The sequence below is a fragment of the Bidens hawaiensis genome, unplaced genomic scaffold (genome assembly GCF_021521415.1).
Source record: "Bidens hawaiensis isolate Kalapana, Puna unplaced genomic scaffold, B.hawaiensis_p1.1 tig00010928_1, whole genome shotgun sequence".
NCBI classification, from domain to species: Eukaryota; Viridiplantae; Streptophyta; class Magnoliopsida; order Asterales; family Asteraceae; genus Bidens; species Bidens hawaiensis.
In genome coordinates this window covers 668,769-692,604 of record NW_027491845.1, presented here as the reverse complement: position 1 = coordinate 692,604, position 23,836 = coordinate 668,769, and the positions used below count along the sequence as shown (strand labels likewise).

The 23,836-nt window shown below is 34.8% G+C and overlaps 1 protein-coding gene across 1 annotated transcript; it reads left to right on the top strand.

Moving 5' to 3' along the window:
* The first annotated feature begins 20,978 nt into the window (after window positions 1–20,978).
* Window positions 20,979–22,297, top strand: LOC143536797 (uncharacterized). The gene is made up of 3 exons (XM_077030711.1): window positions 20,979–21,002; window positions 21,101–21,717; window positions 21,763–22,297. Exons 1-3 carry the CDS (start codon window positions 20,979–20,981, stop codon window positions 22,295–22,297), a joined length of 1,176 nt encoding a protein of 391 aa, XP_076886826.1.
* The last annotated feature ends 1,539 nt before the right edge of the window (window positions 22,298–23,836 follow it).

Here is a 23,836-nt window from a genome sequence, read left to right as displayed (position 1 = left end):
AATAAGCATGATAGTTTGGTCAGCTTTTATAAAAATTTAAAGAATGCAAATTAATTTATAGTATATGGGTAAATTGAAACTTGTTAGTTATTAGTTAGAGCAACAATAAAACGGAAATAATAACCAGTTATTAGTTAGAGCAACAATGAAACGGAAATAATAACCACACACACGCAAACAAATGAAGAATATGAGATTTACGTGGTTCGGTCAAGAAGACATACTGTCACACCCCGAAAATCTTAATTTTATACAGCGGAATACTTTAACCAAGTCTTTCGGGTGGTGACAGACGCCGTTTCGCCAATCACATTTATCAATAGATTTATAATGAAAGTTGAACTTTATTTAACCATCCGAGTTATTACACGATTTTTATTTAAATTAAAAGTTCAACATAAAGTAAACATTTTTCATTCAAACACACGTCACCATTTTCCTGGGCTTCCATACTTCATTTAATTACCTGAAAAGCATACTAAAATAACAGTCAACACGATGTGTTGAAGAGTTTACCTTTATAACAAAATAGTCCATATATATATATATATTGATGGTAGAGGTGAAATTTCATCTTCTGAATATAGATTAATTGAATCACCCGCTCCGGGGATTATTTCTCGACGTTCTGTATACTAGCCTCTTCAAACAGGGCTTATTGCTATTGATTCAATGATTACCATAGGACATGGTCAACGAGATTTAATAAGATCGTCCAGTTCCTATAGAACCTATCACTAAAATACCCCTAGAGAGAGATAAGGCCAAGCGGAGCGAAAAGGGTTTTCCATGAGATGGTAAATGAAAACTATTAGCCCCACACGAAGTTTGTGAATAAGTGATTGTCTGATAATGAGCAAGGAATATCCGTCTTTCTGCTAAAGAGGATGTATTGAACTCATAATTCATTAGATACTTTTTATGAATGTCAACTAAGTCTCGTAAGTAAATTTCTTCCGGTTGTATATATATATATATATGAATCGAAAACAACATCCATATAATGATCTTCTGTCATTATATCCGATATCAATTCGTGTGTAATTGTCACTACACCCCGAATTATATCCAAAATATCCATGTATAATGGCTTACCACCATTATAACACCAAACCGTGTGTAATGATCTACCGTCATTACATCACAAATAAATAGACATTTTACTTCTTAAACAAATTGTGCTGTTGTAGACGAACAAAGAATACAACATTACGTATGACTATCATAGTTGATAACTTGATACATACCATACTCAAAATATACCCACTTTTAACCCAACGCGATTGGAAGTGGGGGGGCGTCACCCCGATAGATCTACCCATATTTCTGTGCTGTCACACCCCGACCAAAGGCGGCGGAACATGCCGGGGTGCAACGAATTGCCCAAAACACAAGACACTATTAAAGTGACAATATTTAATCAACTCATTTATTTCATAAATCAATAAACAACGCATCTTGTTCATACAAACAAATTGAATACAAGTAAACAAATATATTGTTCGTTTTACTAATATCCTAATAGTCTTGATAACGTTTTCTGTCAAGTCCTCGAGTCAACATTAGTCAAACCTGTAACATTGCATAAAATAAAGTTTGTCAACACAAAGGTTGGTGAGCAATTTCATAGTTTTTGAACAATATGTATATAATAAGAAAATGCCACAACTTGTATACGAAGCAATAAATAATAGCAATAATTTGGATAAATAGATAAAATCGCTAATAGAATTACGTTAGCGACACCTAGCTATAAGGGGATGCCAAATAGTCTAGGATTTTATAGTTATCATTAATTGCATTACGTTAACGACACCTTGCTATAAGGGATTTATAGTTTCTCCAACCGAAAGCGGTAAACACATAAGCATATAATCATGTAAGCATAGAACACCAAATCGAGAATTTATTTAAGTAAAGTATACAATAAAGTTTGTGGTTTAAGACTCAAGTATAAAACATGTAGTTTGAATACGTATGCAATATCACCCTCAAAACAAAAGATAGAAAAACGGGGTATGAAAAGTACTCACGTCCAAGTAACAAACTTGATTCGGTAAAATGACGAGTAACCGGAAGGATGAGGTTTAATAAGCAAAGTCTAGGTGAAGGGAAGTCTTGTATTAAAAAGGTTGTCTTAGGAAGTCTTTAAATAAAACAAATGCTAGGAAATGTAAACAATTTAAAGTTTAAGGTTTAAAATGTAAATATTTATGAAAAACATAATAATAGTTTTTTGAAATATAAGTTTGCTAGAAACCGGGTTAAAGTATCTAGTCCTTAATATTTACTCAACCTATGTTAAGTAATAAGGTGGGTAAAAATGCAAGAATGCAAGTCCCTTTATAATATAGATACTAAAACGGGTTTTAACGAGTGTTTCGGGTTGTTGGTTCGGGTCTTGGTAATTGGTCAAACCCAAAGTCAACTTTACAAAATAATGAATGTTATGAGATAACCCAATAAAATTTAATAAGACTTAACCAAGTATGTAGTTCTATTATTTTAGAACTAGTAACGTCCGTTAAGCGAGTGTTCGGTTTTGTCGGTCCAAACTTTGTTATAAGATCAAGTTGGATTCAACACTCCAAGTACTTTAATAAAATATTTAAAATCAGTTTGTAAAGTATTTTTAAATAAATATACAAGTCTTGATAGCTAAAAACACACTTGTGTGTCTTAAGCGAGTGAAAATCGGTTTAGTTCGGTTTGGTTCGGTTTCCATCTCACAATAAGTTCATAGATAGTTTCCACATACCCAAATATCAAATAACTTGTATAATAACTTATAAATGATGAAACTTAAGTGTTACAACCAAAGAGTTAATAATAAAGTCTTTAAACGAAAGTTCGATTTTCGGTTCGGATCTAGTTTCGGGTTAAGACCGAGGTTAGAATCTTCAAACCCATATCCATAGAACTTATAATAATGATTTTAGAAACTTAAATCTAACATAAAGCATGTTTAAACAATTATTTAACAAAACTAGTAAACAAAGTTCGGTTTACGGTTTGGAGCTATTTACGGTTAAACCGAGGCATAGACTCTTCAAACCCATAACCATGGAACTTGATAAATAAGCAAGATAAGTATAGTTAGCATGGTTAGTAAGCAATAATAAAGTTAGATGGTTAGATGCGGAAAATATATAACAAAGACCACGAAAGTCCTCCATATAGCCTTGCCTTACGAGGCCTGAAACTTAACCAACCGGGGCCGGATAAGTAACTACCAAAGGTAACAAGGGTTTTATTATATATATTTTGTGCCATATGATTCAAGTGTTAATTAAGATTTAGTAAACTAATAAAATTCAAGAAAATGGTCAGTTTGACTAATTGGCAAGAACAAAGAAAAACAAGCATAAAGAGCCTTGAATTTGAGTGTGGAAATGAAATGAGAGCAGGGATGGATGTAGGAAAGGGTTGTGTATATATAGGGAAATGTTTGGAGGGTTAAACTATGGGTGAGCAATAACCGAATTGTTAACCGAAATCGAACCGAAAACCGACGAAACCGAACCGATATAACCGAAAACCGAATTAACCGAACCGAACCGAACTCTTCATTTTTTAATATTCTCAAGCCTTTTCCTTCTATTTCATGTATTATATGTATTAACAGTTAAATACTATCATTTTCATATATTTATATCTCCATTTCATGTACTAATATCTCAACTTCATATATTTATATCTTCATTCCATGTAGTTATGCATTTATTTAATGTATTTAAACATTCATTTCATGTATTTTTGAGCAAAATTTTAGCCCAAGTTTGATACGGTTATTAACCTAAATTAACCGAACCAAACCGATAACCGATCGGTTAGGTTGGGTTAATGATAATAACCGAACCGAACCGAACCGTGCACCCCCTAGGCTAAACAAGAGGTTTGGTGTGTAAAAATCGAGTTTTGGACAAAAGAACAAACAACAAAACATAAAAGGCAGACCTGCAGGTGCCCCCGTCGCGATACGTGACCACCAGGGGGATCCCCCATCGCGTGGCGCAATGGGGTGGTCAGCCAAGAATTTCCAAAGTTTCAAAAATGACTAAAATGGCCCCCTGAAGTTCGTTTTAGGTGTTTTTAACGCGTTTTAAGGACCGAAAAGGATGTTTTTGAGACTCAACAAGTGTAAAAAAATATTGTAACATAAAATCCATCATTTTGAATCGAGGGTTTAGGTTTACAAAACGGGTCGGTTTACATAATAAACGGTTATAAAACGAAAACGAATCGAAACCCAAAATTGATGAATGTCACATGTTGTAACGATTCCGACGAAACCAGGTATACCCTAACCGGTAGACGTTAGTTACGTCATATGTAATGTCGGGTACATGAGTTACCATGGTAATTATACGAGAAAACATAGTTCATTGTATTGATTGTAAGTGAATATATAATTCACCGTAGTGAATATGCGATCAAATGATCGATAGTTATGGAAACCCGAATGAATCGAGGGTTCAATTATAGACGAGATGTATGATATTTAGTGATGTTACGAAGTATTAAAGCTTCGGGATAAGTGGATTAAGGCACAGAAAAAGGATTTCGATTTAAAAGTACGTCGGTACGTTAAACGAAACCTTTAATACCAAGCCGAGCAAGAGACGATCGATCAAGCCGAAAAAGATGCGTAATAACTAATAATATGACGTTTTAAGTTAATAAAAGTCATGGTTTAAGTTTTTAAAGTTTTTAAATCAGTTTTATATAAATTTTATTTTTAAGCCGAAAAACGACCGTTTAGGCCTCGTTTTAAGCCGAATTAAACGTTTAACCGAAAAACGAACTGAACCAGATTATCCAAAACATTATCCAGATCATGGAAATCCAAATGAGTGGACTAGATTGAACAAGTGGGTCCCACCCCACCCATCCATTAGTTCCGATCGGAACCCACACCCACACAAACCATTTCATTTTCTTTTTTTCACACACCCAAACTCAACATCCTTCACTTCTCTCTAGTTCATAATCCAAAAACCGACAATTCTAGCAAGAATAACGAGGTAATGATCGTGTTGTGTACGTGTTTATCTTTGTTTCTTGAGTTTTCTTTCAAGAAAATGAAGTTTCCAAGTGAAAAAGGGTGAAAACCCGAGATGGAACCGATTCTTGCGTAATCAAGTGATGTATACAAGTTATACAAGGGATCTTGGTCCAAGAAAGGAGTTAAACGAATCAAAAACGAATTTTTACGGTTAAATCTTTGTTTTAGTATCATAACCGTAACCATGAAAGAAATGGCTTGATCGTGAGTGTAACTTGCTTGGTATTGTGGTATGTTGTTTGTAGGCTCTGTATTTAGTGGTAGATAAGGCGAAAAGATGAGTTTGTAGCTTGTAGTGGCGGAAAACGAAAGGTATATTCGGTTTTTGTCGGTGTATGTGTTTTTGGACAGATTGTTGGTCGTTTAGAGTTAGGTCACAAATTTTACAGAGGTGTTAAACACATGGAAATATGAGTTCTGTGAATTTTTGGTAATTTTTGGATGAAGGATGAATATTTGGTGAATTTAATGCTCGGTTTTGGTAAAAAATGGTGAAAAATAGTTAACTATCATGAAAAATTTTGGAAAATTGTGGATAAGCTTTTCATATCATGTATAAGTCACACACAAAATTTGAGGTCCGTTGGAGAAGTCTAAGTAGGCTTTTCGGTTAAACGAGTTCTAAGGATTTCTAGCTCGGTTTTAGTAAAAATGGCATTTAAAAGAAGATTTTGGTTTTGGAAAAATTACAGGGGACTATGTGGATGGCAGGGGACATCCAGGAGAAATTTGGGATTTTTTTTAAGATCGTTTGGTATTTACGACATATTTAGTGTTTAAATGGTGTTTAAAAATAGATAAGTAAATTTTAAATATAAGAATTAATTCTGGAAATATTTTTATAAAATTCCCCACTGTTAAAAAGTGATTTGTGCAAAATTTCAAGATCCGAGAGTAAACGGATAATTATTTGTGCTAATTATCAAACTTTTAAAGTAAGACGCGTAAACCGGTGAAGTTCGCTTAAGCGAGCTGACTGGTGTACAAAAACCCTAAAAATGAACTATTTTCATATAAATGAGCTAAACAAGTAAAAATAAATCATCCGAAAATAATTTGGATGATTTGAGTAATTTTAATCTATTTTAACAGTTTCCGGTACGCCAAAGACGGAAACAGGTCCCGCTGCCAATCGGGACGTCTAAACCGAGCTATAATTTCACATTTTAAATTATCAGACAACCACTATTTTCGGGTCGTGTGTGACCAAACTCATTTTTGAAACATAAAAACGGATATTCGTGCTAGGCACGCAAAACGAGAAAACGACTAATAGAAATTGTGACCATGGAACTCTAAACGACATCACAATCTGAGTCCGTAGAAGTATTTCTGGGTTAACATTGCCCCGGAACAGGTACAGTAATGGGTTAACAGTGTCCCCAGATGTACCGATTGATAAGGTTAAAGATTATATAAACAATAATTGCATAATAACGATCGTATGGATCATATTACAGATTGGACGTGTTAACTGATAATGATTGTTGTTACCTGCTTGGATGTGCTAAGGTGAGTTTTCACGAGCCCATTTTACTGAACTGTTTTAAATATTTTCCCGGGGCGGAAAGCATGTTTTTATCAAAGTGTTTAAGTACATGCTGATCGCATGGAAATGAACGTATTTATATAATGTTTATTGTACGGGAATAGTACAGTAATGAATTAAGATGGTAATTGTCTGGTAGCTAACAGTGTAAGGCCCGAAACAGTGTTCTGGGGTAACCAAGTTCCCAGAGGTTATTAAATGTGTTCTGGGGTAATCGAGTTCCCAGAGGTTATTAAATGTGTTTCTGGGGTAACAGAGTTCCCAGGGGTTATTAAATGTGTTTCTGGGGTAACAAAGTTCCCAGAGGTTATTGGAAGTATTCTGGGGTAACAGAGTTCCCGGAGGTTAATCGATATGTTTTGGGATTAACAGAGTTCTCACTTGTGGGCTCAGCATAATTACATCGCTTATTTATGATTTACCATAATGATTTGTTATGGTGTATTTAAACTAGTGAAACTCACCAACTATTCGTAGTTGACCCGTTTTCTCACATGCTTTTCAGGTACAACTAAGATAAAGTGATTGATTACGTGCTAAGTGCTTGATGTGTGTAAGGTTTGCGTGCTGGATGTTAGGTTGCGTTATAACAGATAGAATTATGAACCGTATTGTATGATGTGTGTATCACCTAGACGGTAATGAATGATGAGATAATGTAATTTTGAAGTATATTAATGCATTCGGTTTTCTTTATAAACAATGTGGTTGATATCAGAGGTGTCTGTCGCATCCCGTTTACGTTTCCGCTGCGGTTACGGGGTGTTACAGAACTTAGTATCAGAGCCATTGGTTATAAAAGAATTAGGATGTCTTTAAAAGATACCTAAAATATAACCAGTAGCTCAAGTGTTATAGGATCTGAATATCAACTAATAAATTATAGTGACGAGGTCTGGATGAACTTGGATGGACAAGTGAGTTATTATGGTCCGGAACATAATAACAGACTTATCCGCACGAGGGAATTCAGGGGAATGTCACGGGGTACATTAATAGGTAAAAATGGCAACATATGTGTACAGTATATAATATTATTTATATGTGCTAGTGTGTATATATATATACGTGTGCATATCTTGTGGGTTCAAGTATTGGGAAATAAGACCCGGATAAGGAACCGGGGGATGTGATAATAAAAAGTACCGAGGATGCTGAAATTTCTAGAGCATCGGTTGGTGATAAGTCGGACTTATCGGGTTATAGTTATGATGGTACCAAATCAAATCTCCCGTTTGACATTAACCAGAAATGTCTAGTAACCGTCACTCCCAACCAAAAATTGATAAATCCCATACCCTACCAACACCGGTACCGCCTATTCTAATAACTTCCTATGTTATCCTTACATCCGTTAGATGTTTACACCCATGTATGCTCGAATAGAATGATTACCTATACACAAAGAAGTGTTGGAATCATTATGGCATAGTTGGTTGTTCGTTCGTAGGAGGTATACTGTGTATGCCGGATATACGAATAGACACGGATATTATAACTCCGTGGTACGTAATCGTTCGGTGCTCATGGTGAGCATGTATCGTTTATGCTGACATGCAAAAGGATATTGAAATCGAGCATATTAAACATTGATCTTTGTTGAGAAAGGTCTATATGTCAGTTGGTGACAAGGGTTATGAAACATATTTAAACGTTAACCGATGTCAGGTTAAGTCCATATGTTATTATATTTGTGGGACATATATACTAGATGCCGGTATGTGTAATATATGTGATAATATTTGGTGTGTATGTGTACCTGTTGTTATGATTGAGCTGGTAACGAGTTATATGGTGAGATTAGTATTGATTACTGCGTACGGGATGAGTACGGCAGAATGACATAAAAAGAGTAACTCCAATGATGGAGATTGATATGATTCAGTTGATTGCTCAAGGATAGCAGATGATGATACCGAATGTAGTATCACAGATCACTGCTAGTGTTGATGCAAATGTGAATGCAGAATTATAGAGCGAACAATCACATGATTATGAATATTTCAATTCTTAGTGGTATTACTAAGAGTGATAACGTCCCACCGAATGCCATTATGACTTCAAGTATTAGTTATATACTAAACATGAATAGTAGTCGTAATGAATTAGATCCGGTATGAAGGATATGTTTGTTGTTTGTGGTAAGGAAATTATTAATAGTTTACTGATGGTAAAGGGAGGAATAGATTAGCGAGTGGATGGAAAAGATCGAAATGGTTAAGGATATTGGTAAGAGTCTAGAATATTGTGTAGTGAAATATGCTACAGATATGTTGGTAGATTATGTTGTATCGTGATGGAATACGATGGTACAAAAATTATAGTTGGAAAATTATTACTCAGATGATATGGTCAGGATTTAAAATTCTAGTACCGGAGCACTCTTATTCGAGTAATTGAGTTCAGAGATTTGAAACTGAGCTATGAAAGATAGAAATGTTGTGTGCTGATCACTTAGAACGCGCTAATCGTTTAAAGGAATTGTCATGTCTGGTAACATGACTAATTACTCCTGAAACTAAGCGAAGTAAGTGCAATATTGGGGACTAACTCCATCGATAAGGAGTATAGTCAAACCTGTAAAATATACAGCCTTTGGAAGGGTTGTGTCGCAAGCCAGCATTGATATATTTGATTCTATGGGAAGGGGAATGAAAGGACGTTAGGTGAAACGTCGAGTGTTAAAGAAGGGAAATGGTAAAGGTATAGTGCAAGATAGACTTGCGAATAAGTAGGTACGTCCTACAACCCAGAATTATACTAAGACTAGTTCTGTTGCGAAAACATGAACCGCATAAAGGGTCCTTCCTTAAATGTGGAAAATATGGTTATCGGCAGGATGAAGAATGTCGGGTGATAGTAGGCCACAGGTGTGGTAGAGATAGACGTAATGTCCCAATTGTAGAACCAATTGAAGCCATGTGAACCGACAACCCCAACTCATTCGTGTACAACCACTCCGAATCCAACAACTTCAATAACAATCCACCCGAAGAAATCAAATTATGCCAAACAGTTGTATTTGCTATGAATGTGGCAGTACAGAACGTTTCAAGAGAAATTGCCCAAAGTTGAACCAAGGTGTAGTTGGAAGACGAACCTCATGACAAGCATCAACCTCTGATCAAGCAAGGAGCCGTGCTTTTGTGAGTAATACGAATAAAGCACGTCATGACCCAAAGGTGGTATTAAGTATGTTGTAGTTTCAAATCAATAGGCACCAGTGATTTTTTTTTACGGTCGTCGATAGTAGTTAATTCCTGTTAATCTCCTACCCTTTGGAAAGATACCGATTAGTGAAACTATAGAACCCTATACTGTAGAATCGCTAACGGTAAATCCCTAATGGTTAACTAAATTGTTCGGAATTGTCCTATTATTCTGAACGATTAACCTTTCCCTGTTGACCTATGACCAACAAAGTTAAGAAGTTTTGACGTAATAGTTAACATGGATTGGCTAACTCAACATGAAGCTGAGATCAAATAGGAAAAGAAGATGATTAGAAGCTCTCTTTCGGACGATGAAGCGATTAGATACAGAGAAAAGTGTACGGTATTATGTTACCACTCTAATCTCATCTTGAGATGTTATAATATTTACGACAAGAAGACGTGGTGTATTTAACAAACGTGATTGCCAAAGTATTTAAAAGAAAACATATAGAAGATATCCCGGTGGTGCGCAAATTTCAACAAGTTTTCCCAGAAGAACTTCCTGGATTACCGCCAACCCGACAGGTCGAATTCATAATCGATTTAATACCTCAAGCTGGCCCTGTTGCTAAAGCATCTTACCGACTTGCACCGTCCGAGATGCAAGAATTATCCAATCAGTTACAAGAATTGTTGGATAAGATTTTATACGACCTAGTTAGTCACCATGGGGTGCACCAGTTTTAAATGGGTAAATGAAGGACGGAAGTGTTAGGATATGTGTTGATTAGGGAGAATTGAGTAAAGTGACGATCAAGAGTAGGTGCTCACTTCTTCGAAGTGAATGATCTGTTTAACCAACTGCAAGGACCGATTTATTTTTAGAAAAATTGATCTTGGATATAGTTATCACCAAATGAGAGATCCAAGAGGAAGACGTTGCAACAACAGTGTTTCGGACTCGCTACGGCTATTATGAATTCTTAATTATGCCTTTCGGGCTAACAAATGCGCCGGCAGCATTCATGGAACTCATGAACCGAGTCTGTAACTTTATTTTGACAAATTTGTCATAACATTCATTGATGATATTTTAATATATTCGCAACATAAAGAAGAGCACGAGCGACGATTAAGGAAAATTGTGGAAGTGTTAAAGCAAGATGAGCTATACACGAAGTTTTCGAAATGTGATTTTGAATAAAGAGGGCATAATCCCTTGGTCATGTTGTGAAGCAACAAGGATTTAACAAAGACCCAATTAAGATAGAAACCATTAAAATTGTGCCAAGCGCCGATTTTAAGTCTCCCCGATGGAGACGATGGTTTTGTCACGTATTGTGACGCATCGCGTAAAGGGTTAGAATGCGTGTTGACGCAGTATATTAAGGTCATAGCCTATACTTCCCGACAGTTAAAAGTACACGAGTAAGATTACACTACTCACGACTTAGAACTGGGAGCGGTTATCTATGCACTTAAATGTGGAGACATTGTCTCTACGATACGAAGTGCACCATCGTCACCGATCATAAAAGTTGCATCACATATTCGATCAGAAAGAACTAAATATGAGGCGTTGAAAAAGGGACATTTGGAAAAGGAGGAACTTTACAGCAACGAAAGGAATTTCGGACAGCGCATGGACGAAACTCTCTATTTCAAAGATCGGGTTTGGATCCCGACCCTCCATGACCTTAGTGAATTAATCATGGACGAAGCGCATAGATCGAAATATTCCATACATCCGGGATCGGATTGGACTATTGATGATACGAATATCTGAAAGGATTTTTATTAATGGTCGAGTTTGGAGAAAGATATTGAGTTATGCGAAAGATAAGGCTGCACACCAAAAAAAAAAAAAACCCTAGGGAACGCCACAACGACAGAAAAATTCGCCAATAATAGTGGGAATAAATTACAATGGATTTCGGGACACAAATTCCTAAAGTATAGCAAAGGCATGATGTAAATCGGGTAATCGCGGATCGATTAACCAATCCTCACATTTCATCCCAATCTATGACAATTACCACAATGAATTCTCGCCCAAATTCATGATGATGAAATGGTAACTCGTCGTGGAGTACCATTTTCAATGATCTCAGATCGAGATAGTCATCCTACTTCCATTATTGGAAGGAGGGGAAGGAAGCATCGAGAGCTGGAGGCTTTCTATGGGTGAAGTAGTTATCACCAATTTGTCAAATTGAAAATGGGCTTCAATCAAGCCATAAGATTTTAATTGATTCAAGAAACAAACAATCGGATTTATAATACTTAAGGTAAGTTGAAAGCAGCGCGAGATTGGCAAAGGATTTATGCCAACATTCAAAGGAAACCATTGTCGCCAGAAAGAGGTGACAAGGTACTTTAAGGCATCACCTTAGAGAGAGGTGATATGAGGTTTGGCAAAACCGAAACTAGCTCCTTAATATATTGGGCCTCATGTGATTATCTCCATGATTGGTCACTTAGTTTATTGATTAAAGTATTCCAGGGGCTAAGTACTATACATGATATTTTGCATGTATGAGGATTGAAAAGTGCCTAAGCGATGAGGCAACGAAAGTACTAGTAATAGAGGTACTCATAGAAGTCATGTTTGATATCATAACTATTCCCGTAGTGATAGTAGACGGGAAAACTAAACAGTTTGGACATACCAAGCTTTATTAATTAAGATTAAGTGGAATTCACAGCGAAGACCAGATTATACTTGGTAACGCGAGGGTGAATTCTGAAGGAAAACCCCCCCCACCTTTCTCTCGAAAGGAGATAGTGGGCGTGTAAAATTTCGAGGACGAAATTTCTTAACGGGGGGAGAATGTAACGATTCCGACGAAACCAGGTATACCCTAACCGGTAGACGTTAGTTACGTCATATGTAATGTCGGGTACATGAGTTACCATGGTAATTATACGAGAAAACATAGTTCATTGTATTGATTGTAAGTGAATATATAATTCACCGTAGTGAATATGCGATCAAATGATCGATAGTTATGGAAACCCGAATGAATCGAGGGTTCAATTATAGACGAGATGTATGATATTTAGTGATGTTACGAAGTATTAAAGCTTCGGGATAAGTGGATTAAGGCACAGAAAAAGGATTTCGATTTAAAAGTACGTCGGTACGTTAAACGAAACCTTTAATACCAAGCCGAGCAAGAGACGATCGATCAAGCCGAAAAAGATGCGTAATAACTAATAATATGACGTTTTAAGTTAATAAAAGTCATGGTTTAAGTTTTTAAAGTTTTTAAATCAGTTTTATATAAATTTTATTTTTAAGCCGAAAAACGACCGTTTAGGCCTCGTTTTAAGCCGAATTAAACGTTTAACCGAAAAACGAACTGAACCAGATTATCCAAAACATTATCCAGATCATGGAAATCCAAATGAGTGGACTAGATTGAACAAGTGGGTCCCACCCCACCCATCCATTAGTTCCGATCGGAACCCACACCCACACAAACCATTTCATTTTCTTTTTTTCACACACCCAACTCAACATCCTTCACTTCTCTCTAGTTCATAATCCAAAAACCGACAATTCTAGCAAGAATAACGAGGTAATGATCGTGTTGTGTACGTGTTTATCTTTGTTTCTTGAGTTTTCTTTCAAGAAAATGAAGTTTCCAAGTGAAAAAGGGTGAAAACCCGAGATGGAACCGATTCTTGCGTGATCAAGTGATGTATACAAGTTATACAAGGGATCTTGGTCCAAGAAAGGAGTTAAACGAATCAAAAACGAATTTTTACGGTTAAATCTTTGTTTTAGTATCATAACCGTAACCATGAAAGAAATGGCTTGATCGTGAGTGTAACTTGCTTGGTATTGTGGTATGTTGTTTGTAGGCTCTGTATTTAGTGGTAGATAAGGCGAAAAGATGAGTTTGTAGCTTGTAGTGGCGGAAAACGAAAGGTATATTCGGTTTTTGTCGGTGTATGTGTTTTTGGACTGATTGTTGGTCGTTTAGAGTTAGGTCACGAAATTTTACAGAGGTGTTAAACACATGGAAATATGAGTTCTGTGAATTTTTGGTAATTTTTGGATGAAGGATGAATATTTGGTGAATTTAATGCTCGGTTTTGGCCAAAAATGGTGAAAAATAGTTAAATATCATGAAAAATTCTGGAAAATTGTGGATAAGCTTTTCATATCATGTATAAGTCACACACAAAATTTGAGGTCCGTTGGAGAAGTCTAAGTAGGCTTTTCGGTTAAACGAGTTCTAAGGATTTCTAGCTCGGTTTTAGTAAAAATGGCATTTAAAAGAAGATTTTGGTTTTGGAAAAATTACAGGGGACTATGTGGATGGCAGGGGACATCCAGGAGAAATTTGGGATTTTTTCTAAGATCGTTTGGTATTTACGACATATTTAGTGTTTAAATGGTGTTTAAAAATAGATAAGTAAACTTTAAATATAAGAATTAATTATGGAAATATTTTTATAAAATTCTCCACTGTTAAAAAGTGATTTGTGCAAAATTTCAAGATCCGAGAGTAAACGGATAATTATTTGTGCTAATTATCAAACTTTTAAAGTAAGACGCGTAAACCGGTGAAGTTCGCTTAAGCGAGCTGACTGGTGTACAAAAACCCTAAAAATGAACTATTTTCATATAAATGAGCTAAACAAGTAAAAATAAATCATCTGAAAATAATTCGGATGATTTGAGTAATTTTAATCTATTTTAACAGTTTCCGGTACGCCAAAGACGGAAACGAGTCCCGCGGCCAATCGGGACGTCTAAACCGAGCTATAATTTCACATTTTAAATTATCAGACAACCACTATTTTCGGGTCGTGTGTGACCAAACTCATTTTTGAAACATAAAAACGGATATTCGTGCTAAGCACGCAAAACGAGAAAACGACTAATAGAAATTGTGACCATGGAACTCTAAACGACATCACAATCTGAGTCCGGAGAAGTATTTCTGGGTTAACATTGCCCCGGAACAGGTACAGTACTGGGTTAACAGTGTCCCCAGATGTAACGATTGATAAGGTTAAAGATTATATAAACAATAATTGCATAATAACGATCGTAGGGATCATATTACAGATTGGACGTGTTAACTGATAATGATTGTTGTTACATGCTTGCATGTGCTAAGGTGAGTTTTCACGAGCCCCTTTTACTGAACTGTTTTAAATATTTTCCCAGGGCGGAAATCATGTTTTTATCAAAGTGTTTAAGTACATGCTGATCGCATGGAAATGAACGTATTTATATAATGTTTATTGTACGGGAATAGTACAGTAATGAATTAAGATGGTAATTGTCTGAGTAGCTAACAGTGTAAGGCCCGAAACAGTGTTCTGGGGTAACCAAGTTCCCAGAGGTTATTAAATGTGTTCTGGGGTAACCGAGTTCCCAGAGGTTATTAAATGTGTTTCTGGGGTAACAGAGTTCCCAGGGGTTATTAAATGTGTTTCTGGGGTAACAAAGTTCCCAGAGGTTATTGGAAGTATTATGGGGTAACAGAGTTCCCGGAGGTTAATCGATATGTTTTGGGATTAACAGAGTTCTCACTTGTGGGCTCAGCATAATTACATCGCTTATTTATGATTTACCATAATGATTTGTTATGGTGTATTTAAACTAGTGAAACTCACCAACTATTCGTAGTTGACCCGTTTTCTCACATACTTTTCAGGTACAACTAAGATAAAGTGATTGATTACATGCTAAGTGCTTGATGTGTGTAAGGTTTGCGTGCTGGATGTTAGGTTGCATTATAACAGATAGAATTATGAACCGTATTGTATGATGTGTGTATCACCTAGACGGTAATGAATGATGAGATAATGTAATTTTGCAGTATATTAATGCATTCGGTTTTCTTTATAAACAATGTGGTTGATATCAGAGATGTCTGTCGCATCCCGTTTACGTTTCCGCTGCGGTTACGAGGTGTTACACATGTGCCCTTACTAATTCGGTTAACAGTTATTTAGCCAACTAGACTCATCCCGCATTAGACACAGTTTGTAAAATAAAATGCATTACAATAACAATGGGTTCCATATGAAATGAAGAATATGCTTTCCCCCCAAAACACAATTAAATATCGATTTAAAACAATTCCAGTTAAAAACGAGGGGGTTTGATAGAGAAACTCAAAGTTTGAAGCTTTTCGTTCCAGATTTGCCTTTCCTATATTAGTACACGTTTTGTTAATAAAAATTGGTTTGAATTTTAGTTTATAAGAATCCTTTTAGTTTATTAATCCTAAAATGATGTCCACACAAGCACATAAGCAAATAAGTTCCTATTAAGTTAACGAATACGTATAGTTCGGTTTTCGTTTGCTATTATTTAAATAACTAAATCAATTAATAAAAAATTAAAATATATAAATATAATAAAATATTTAAAGTTTCAGTTGCTGGAAAGAAAATATTAATTATTATTTTTCATGGATTTTGTCGGTTTTGCCGGTTTCGTCGGTTTTGTCAGTTTGGCGTTTAAAAACGAACCGTTCGACTTTTTGTAGAAAATACCATTTTTAAATCTTGAAAGATACTTGTTACATATATATTAATCAAGTTTTATATGTTACTTTGTAAAAATATATTATTTTCATTTTCGTTAATATTTTCTTAAAATAGCAACATTCTAACGTTTTCGTGTTGGTTTTCGCGACACGAACCGTTTAGGACCAAGTTTTGTTATCTTGTCCTCTTCTCATATATTAACTTATGTTATATATGAGTGTTTTACAACTTTAGGAGCTGTTCTAAAACAGTCCCTAAGAGTTGTGTCGGTTTCGTTTAAAGAGCCGATTTTTTTCGACCGCTAACGTTATCGACAAGTCAAATAAGTTGAACAAGTTTACACTAATCATATTATGAACTAATCACACATATAATATCACATAATTCATCATAAATTCCAGTTTTTACAAAATCACTTCACAAGACATGTTTAACCCAATTTTCGAGTTTTTAGTTCATATTTTAAGTTTATTAATAATACTACTAATCAAGTTTTGTTATTTTTATATGAATAAATATCATATTAATACTTAAATGTCCAGGTTTAAATCATCATTCCATTTATGTAATCAATTGGTAGCCCTGGAATTCACCCAAAATCGCCTGGTCGTCAATACTGATTAGGGTTCGGAAAATAGAAGATATAGGTCAAAATCCGTTTTTTCACGTTTTTTAAGACCATCGCGTATCTCGATGGCCATAGACCCTACCCGTCGCGTACCACGACCTAAGAAAGCCTCATATTTGGATTCCTCTCGTTGAGAAATCCAAAATTCAAATATTATGGCTCCCGTAACTCATTTTCTAGCTCAGGATATGCTCGTTTTACTTCAAGGTCGCATTTTGTCAACCCATCTTGTTCAGTTTTAGCATTGGCTTATGATTTCTCATCCATACTCTTCCCGAATCCTTGTAACACTTCCCAAGACATCAAATCATGCTTCGGTCTTCCCGAGATATCATTCCATGCTCGTACAGGTCTCGCATTTAGCATCTTTAACGATTAATTACCTGAAATACAAAAGCACGTATGAAGTACCAAAGTTCTAACAATATACTCAATAAAACTACATAATTAATACATTAATATATATACAAAATACCCGACCATCAACAATCGTTACCTCGTAATCCGTGCCAAATACCGACGATATCTCGAAGTGCGTGCCACTCGAAAATGGCCCGACATTCTATCTCGAAGTTCGTGCTAAGCCCCGAAGTTCCGACAATTTAATCATCAGTATGAGACATAAAGTAGAAGTGCTGCTCATACAAGCATAGATATATAAACTCCGAAAACCCGTGTAAGGTAGGGGTTCTGCTTAAGTCATTATTTTATTATTATATTACATAGGCTTAGATCATAGTCAGGGGTGAAAAATTTTTCAAAATAGGAAAAACAATTAGGTTAAGATGGAATATAGGAGAGAGAAAATAAGTATTAGAAAAATAAGAGATCCGCCATTTGAAATGACGGATCTCGACAAACATGTAGGGCCTGCCAGATATTGTCTGGTGAGGTGGACGACAACCCTGACATCCGCCATTTGAAATGGCGGATCACGAATATTTGATTCGTGTTCCGCCATTTGAAATGGCGGATGTCAACACTGTTGATTCGTCATTTTGACCGGTAGGTTACATAACCCAAAGTAGCCTACCCCTATTGGTAAAAGTGTATTTTGTTGGACATCCGCCATTTGAAACGGAAGATGTCATCCTGACATCCGTCATTTCAAATGGCGGATGTTAATAGTGACTTTGACTGACTGACATGATAACACACCACTTTTCCTTTTTATATTATTTACTTTTTTTTATTATTTACTTATTTATAATAACCAACAACATTATTTAACAAATAAAAAAAATATTTTTAACGTTTTTTAAAAATATGTTTTGCCTCTTTATTATTTTTTAGTTTTGTAAATGTCATTATTTAAAAAATACAAAATTTAATATTAATTTTTTTAATAAAAAACACCATTTGATGGACATCTGCTATTTGAAATGGAAGATGTCAACTTAACATCCTTCATTTCAAATGGCGGATGTTAATAGTGACTTTGACTAACTGACATGACAACACACCCTTTTTCCTTTTTAGTATTAAAAAGATTTTTTTATTAAAAACACTAATATATGTAATTTAAGAAATACATTTTTCAACATCCGCCATTTGAAATGGCAGACGTGAACAGTAACTCTACTATCATTATAAATAGACACACAATCAAGAAGGCATATTAAAACCATACTGCAATGAATCTCCATGCTTACTTAATTTCGTATGGTGATTTCATTAGTACACCACGTCCGCCCCAAAAACCACCTGATTATGACTTTCATTCTTTTCATTATTGGAATTGGTGGTCTCGGAAATAGGATGCGTGTCCTCTGGAATAGGGACAACTGTCCGTACGGGTCAAAACCCAGAAAACCACTACCGGTGGGGTAGTGACTTTGCTAGAGTTCAAGTGTATTATATTTGTAATCAAGTGTAATTTATCATGTAGTTTAGAGAACTTGTTCCCAAATATTAGTTCCCAAAGTTATTGTTTTAGAGAAGTTGTTCCAAAAGTTTAACTTTGTATTCAAGTGTAAGTATCATGAATTTCTGTTAGATATTTTATATGTATTTCTATTTAAAAAATACATCATTATTTTAAAAAATACAAAATTTAAAATTAAAAAGATTTTTTTATTAAAAACACTAACATGTGTAATTTTAATATTTTATTAGATATCCGTTATTTGAAATGAAATTCGCCAGCTTAACATTAAACACTAATATATATAATTTTGATAAAATACGTATTTTTTTTTAATTTTTGTTAGTTTTCGAAATATGGTTATTTAAAAAATAAAAAATGTAATATTAAAAAGATTTTTTTCTATTAAAAACACCAAAATGTGTAATTTTAATTTTTAATATTTGATGGACATCCGCCATTTGAAATGAAAGATGTCATATTGACATCTGCCATTTCAACTGGCAGATGTGAATAGTTTACTTTTTCTAAGTGATTTGACCACACCATTACCTTTTTTTTATTCATTTTTATTTTCCTAAATAACTTCTTTTTTAAAAAAATAATAAGTCTTAATAGTAAGAAATATTTTTTTAAAACACTAAATTTAAAAAATACATTTTTCTTTTTATTATTTATTATTTTTCGAACAACAGTATTTAAGAAAAATAGAAGATTTAATATTAAAAATATTTTTTTTATTAAAAACATTAATATATGTAATTTTAAAATACATTTATTCATGCATCCTTCATTTGAAATGGAAGATGTCCTTATGACATGCGCAATTTCAAATGGCAGATGTGAACAGTACACGTGCTCTCATATCTGACCCAGATTTGGCAACTTATTAATTTAATATATTGAAATCATTAACAACCTTTGATATTTGAGTACTTGAGGAAGTTTGTAGCTTGTTATAATATTATATTTGACTCCAATAAATGCAAAAATTATATTTCAAAACTTTTTAATTTTAAAATATATTATTTATTACAAATCGATTATTTTACACTATTATATTAAATAATTATCTTTGCATTAAATATGTTCACTAAAAGATATGCATTTTTTTAATATAGATATTGTGTATATTATAGTAATACTGGTACTTATGGTTGTGATTGCATCTACACTTGTTAGTGATATCTCAAAATATCAAACTTCTTATGAGATCTTGTCTAATAAAATATCAGTGATTTGTTTTGATATTATTACAAATTGTTTGTTCAATTGCATTTACAGTAATAAACTAAATGTTTAGGTCAGATACAACAAAAAAAAAATTAAAATATTTTTCTTTTTATTATTTATTATTTATTATTTTTCGAACAACATTATTTAAGAAAAATAAAAGATTTAATATTAAAAATATTTTTTTTATTAAAAACACTAATATATGTAATTTTAAAATACATTTATTCAGGCATCCTCCATTTGAAATGGAAGAAGTCCTCTTGACATCCGCCATTTCAAATGGCAGATGTGAACAGTACCCGTACTCTCATATCTAACCAGGATTTGACAACTTAGTAATTTAATATATTCTAAAATTTTCATATTTGATATTTAAACGAGACAAGTCCTGCTTATCATCTTGTCATTTTCATACTCTTTCAATGTAGTTTTTTTCATATTGGTATCAATGTCTTGTAATTTCAAATCTTTTCTGGTAAAACTATATTGGGGCGGTGAACATATTTCGTTTGTAAACAGAGTTGTTCGGTGTGATGAATCTACCAATGCAACTTCGTTTATTATGAGATACCAAAAAAAATATGAAGAATTTGTTGCTTTGATTTGTAATCACGTGCAAATTGAGCAACAAACCAATAATCTTCAGTTGCTACTCTATTTCACATTTCAAGGCACATGTGATTCCTCATTTATTGTTGGGGAGGATAGTATGAGCATGTTGTACTATCTAGCTGAATCTGTTGAAAACTTCATAGCTGAAATATACGTAAAATGGGAAACAATAGTTCCTTTCCAACATACAAGTTGCATGGATCTTTTAAGAGGTTTTTCTTTATTCAATAATTTTGGAGCTGGTGAGCCACAAGCACACCATTACAATCATACACAATCTCAAAATTTGGAGCTCGGTATTTCAAGCTACACAAGTTTAGAAACCCCGTCTTGTGAACAAGATAACAATAATGGGGGTTTTGATGACTCAAAAGGTTAGAATTTTCATATATATATATATATATATATATATATATATAATTTTGAAGACATTTTGTTGTATATATTATATTCATTTATTATTTCCTTTAAGGTTACACATCTGAAAGAAACTGAAGAAAGTAAAGTCACCCCGGAAGATGTTGATTCCGAAGAAGATGTTGTTGTCCCTCCATCATCAGAGCATTACCATTCCAATATTTATAATGGATTTTCTCAACAACCAGTTGATTTTTCTGACCGTGTTAAGGAGTTAGAAGATTATCAGCTTTCTGATTTTAATGGTGACGATGACATTGTTCTCTGGAATGAGAATACGAAGGAAATCCATCTTGGTATGTTATTTGAATCCAAGGACGACGTGATGTCCGCAGTCCGTAGGTGGAACGTTGAAAAGCACAGAGAGCTCTACGTGTCTGATAGCAAGCCAACCTTTTGGAAAGCAAAATGTCGCACATTAAAGCCAAACAAAGACGGTACTCCTATCCAGCCCCCTCCAACATGCCGCTGGGCTGTAACCGCCTCCAAAAGACAAAATAACAACTTATGGAGAATAAATGTATGGACACCTGCACATAGTTGCTACTCCACAGTAGAACACAACAATAACTGCTCATTAAGATCCAAAGATGTTGCTTCATATATCTTATCGCAAATTCGTGCAGATGTAACTTATAAAGCAAAACAGATTCAATCTTATATCAAGGAGAAGTTGAATGTTGATATTACGTATATTAAAGCGTGGACTGCATGAAGAAAAGCTATAGAGAGTATCTACGGTAGTTGGGAAAGTAACTTTGAAGAGTTACCTAAGTACATTGCAGCATTACAACTCGCAAACCCGGGTACTATTGTACAATGGTTACATCATCCGCATGGGTCATCAGAATGTGCAGTATTCAAATACGTTTTTTTGGCGTTCGGGGAGACTATTAAAGCTTTTCATTATTGCCAGCTTGTTATCTCCGTAGATGGGACTCGTCTAAAAGGTTCATATCGGGGTAAGTTGTTGATTGCGGTTACAAAAAATGCAAACAATTACATATTGCCTTTGGCGTATGCAATTGTCGATGAAGAAAGAAATGAAAGTTGGACGTGTTTTTTCCGACAGTTACGAGAGCACATTGTAAATGAAAATATGGGCGGCCTCTGTGTTATCTCCGACCGTCATAAAGGAATCATTAAGGCGATGGAGACTTTAGATGATTGGAAAGAGCCTAATGCTTACCATCGTTATTGTCTTCGTCATATTAGAAGCAACTTTGCGCAAAATTCAAAAGCGCAACCTTGAAGAGATTATGTTGGGCAATTGGTAGCACAACGCAACGCAGAAAGTACTTGCATTCGGTTAGGCAAATGAAGGCTATCAATCAAAAAGCTTGGGATTACTTAAATTCCATTGATAAAAGTAAATGGACCGTGGTGCATGATAAGAATAATCGTCGGTGGGGTAACCTAACTACCAACATCTCTTAAAGTTTAAATAATGTCCTACGCTTTGCTAGATTGTTGCCTATAAAGGCATGCTTTGAGTTACGTTTAATAGAGATGTAGCCCAGTATGTAATGCACACTTAGATTGCATGGAGCTGCAATACGGCGTTACCCCCACGCTTATGGGGTTTGTTCAATGCCCGTGATCAACGATCGCGAGAACATACAGTGTTTGTTTTTGACGTTACGGAGAGACGATATCAAGTTTAATCAAGGCTTCAAACAATCGATGATGGTGGAAATGAATATACAGTTGAGTATAAGAAACGAAAATGCACATGTGGTAAGTGGCAACTAAATAAATTTCCATGTTCCCACGCCATTGCAGTTTGCCACCGGAGACGTGAACAACCTCACAATGTTGTTGATGTTCGATTACACACAGCAACATACCGTCAACAATATGAAGGTCACTGGTACCCAGTCGGACACCGTGATTATTGGAGGGACTCGGGTTGGAAAATTCGAGGAGACTCCTCTCAAATTACCGTGAAACGAGGGAGGAGACGTGCTAGAAGAATTCATAACGAGATGGACGACCATTATGATGACGAACCTAGAGTTCGTAAATGTGGTGTATGCAGAGAAGTCGGTCATAATAAAAATAATTGTCCCGATCTTTATCAGTGACATTTGTTTGTAGTTTCCTAAACTAGCTTTATTGTATGTTTTAATTATTGCGTGTGTTTCAATTATTGTGTAATATCTCGTTTCTCATGAATGTATTTGCTTATTGTATGTTTATTTTATGGAAAGGGATGTGGATGGTGTGTGGTGAGTTAAAATTATGTAACTGATATATATTGACAACGTATAGTAATGTGGATTATAAAAAACTGTTTTTTTCACCTTTCTTTTTCAATTTAACTGGACCCCTTATGATGAGGACCCCCCGCTTTGACCGCGTACAATATGCTGCTACAAATCTCGTTTCGAACGCGGTCAGTTTGTTTGCGAAGCATATACGTGATAAACGTCAGAAAAGAAAAAAACATGGTAATAACACAACGTATGTCAACAAATAATTACAACTAAAGTTTCAAAAAAACTGTTTTTGTATAACCTTTTTGATAGATTTGAAGATCTCAAACACCCCGCTTTGACCGTGTACAATATGTTGCTACGATTTTCGTTTCGAACGCGGTTAGTTTGTTTGGGAAGCATATACGTGATAAGTGTCAGAAAAGAAAAAACCGTGGTAAAAACAAAGCGTATGCTAACAAATATTTACAACCAAAGTTTCAAAAAAATGTTTTTTGTATAACTTTTTTGACAGATTTGAAGATCTCGAACACCCTGCTTTGACCGCGTACAATATGTTGCTGCGATCCTTGTTT

Coding starts and splice junctions, on each gene's coding strand:
- LOC143536797 (XM_077030711.1), top strand. CDS start 20,979: ATGGGGGTTTTGATGACTCAAAAG. Junction 21,003..21,100: donor GGGTTTTGATGACTCAAAAG/GTTAGAATTTTC, acceptor ATTTCCTTTAAG/GTTACACATCTGAAAGAAAC. Junction 21,718..21,762: donor CAATCTTATATCAAGGAGAA/GTTGAATGTTGA, acceptor GACTGCATGAAG/AAAAGCTATAGAGAGTATCT.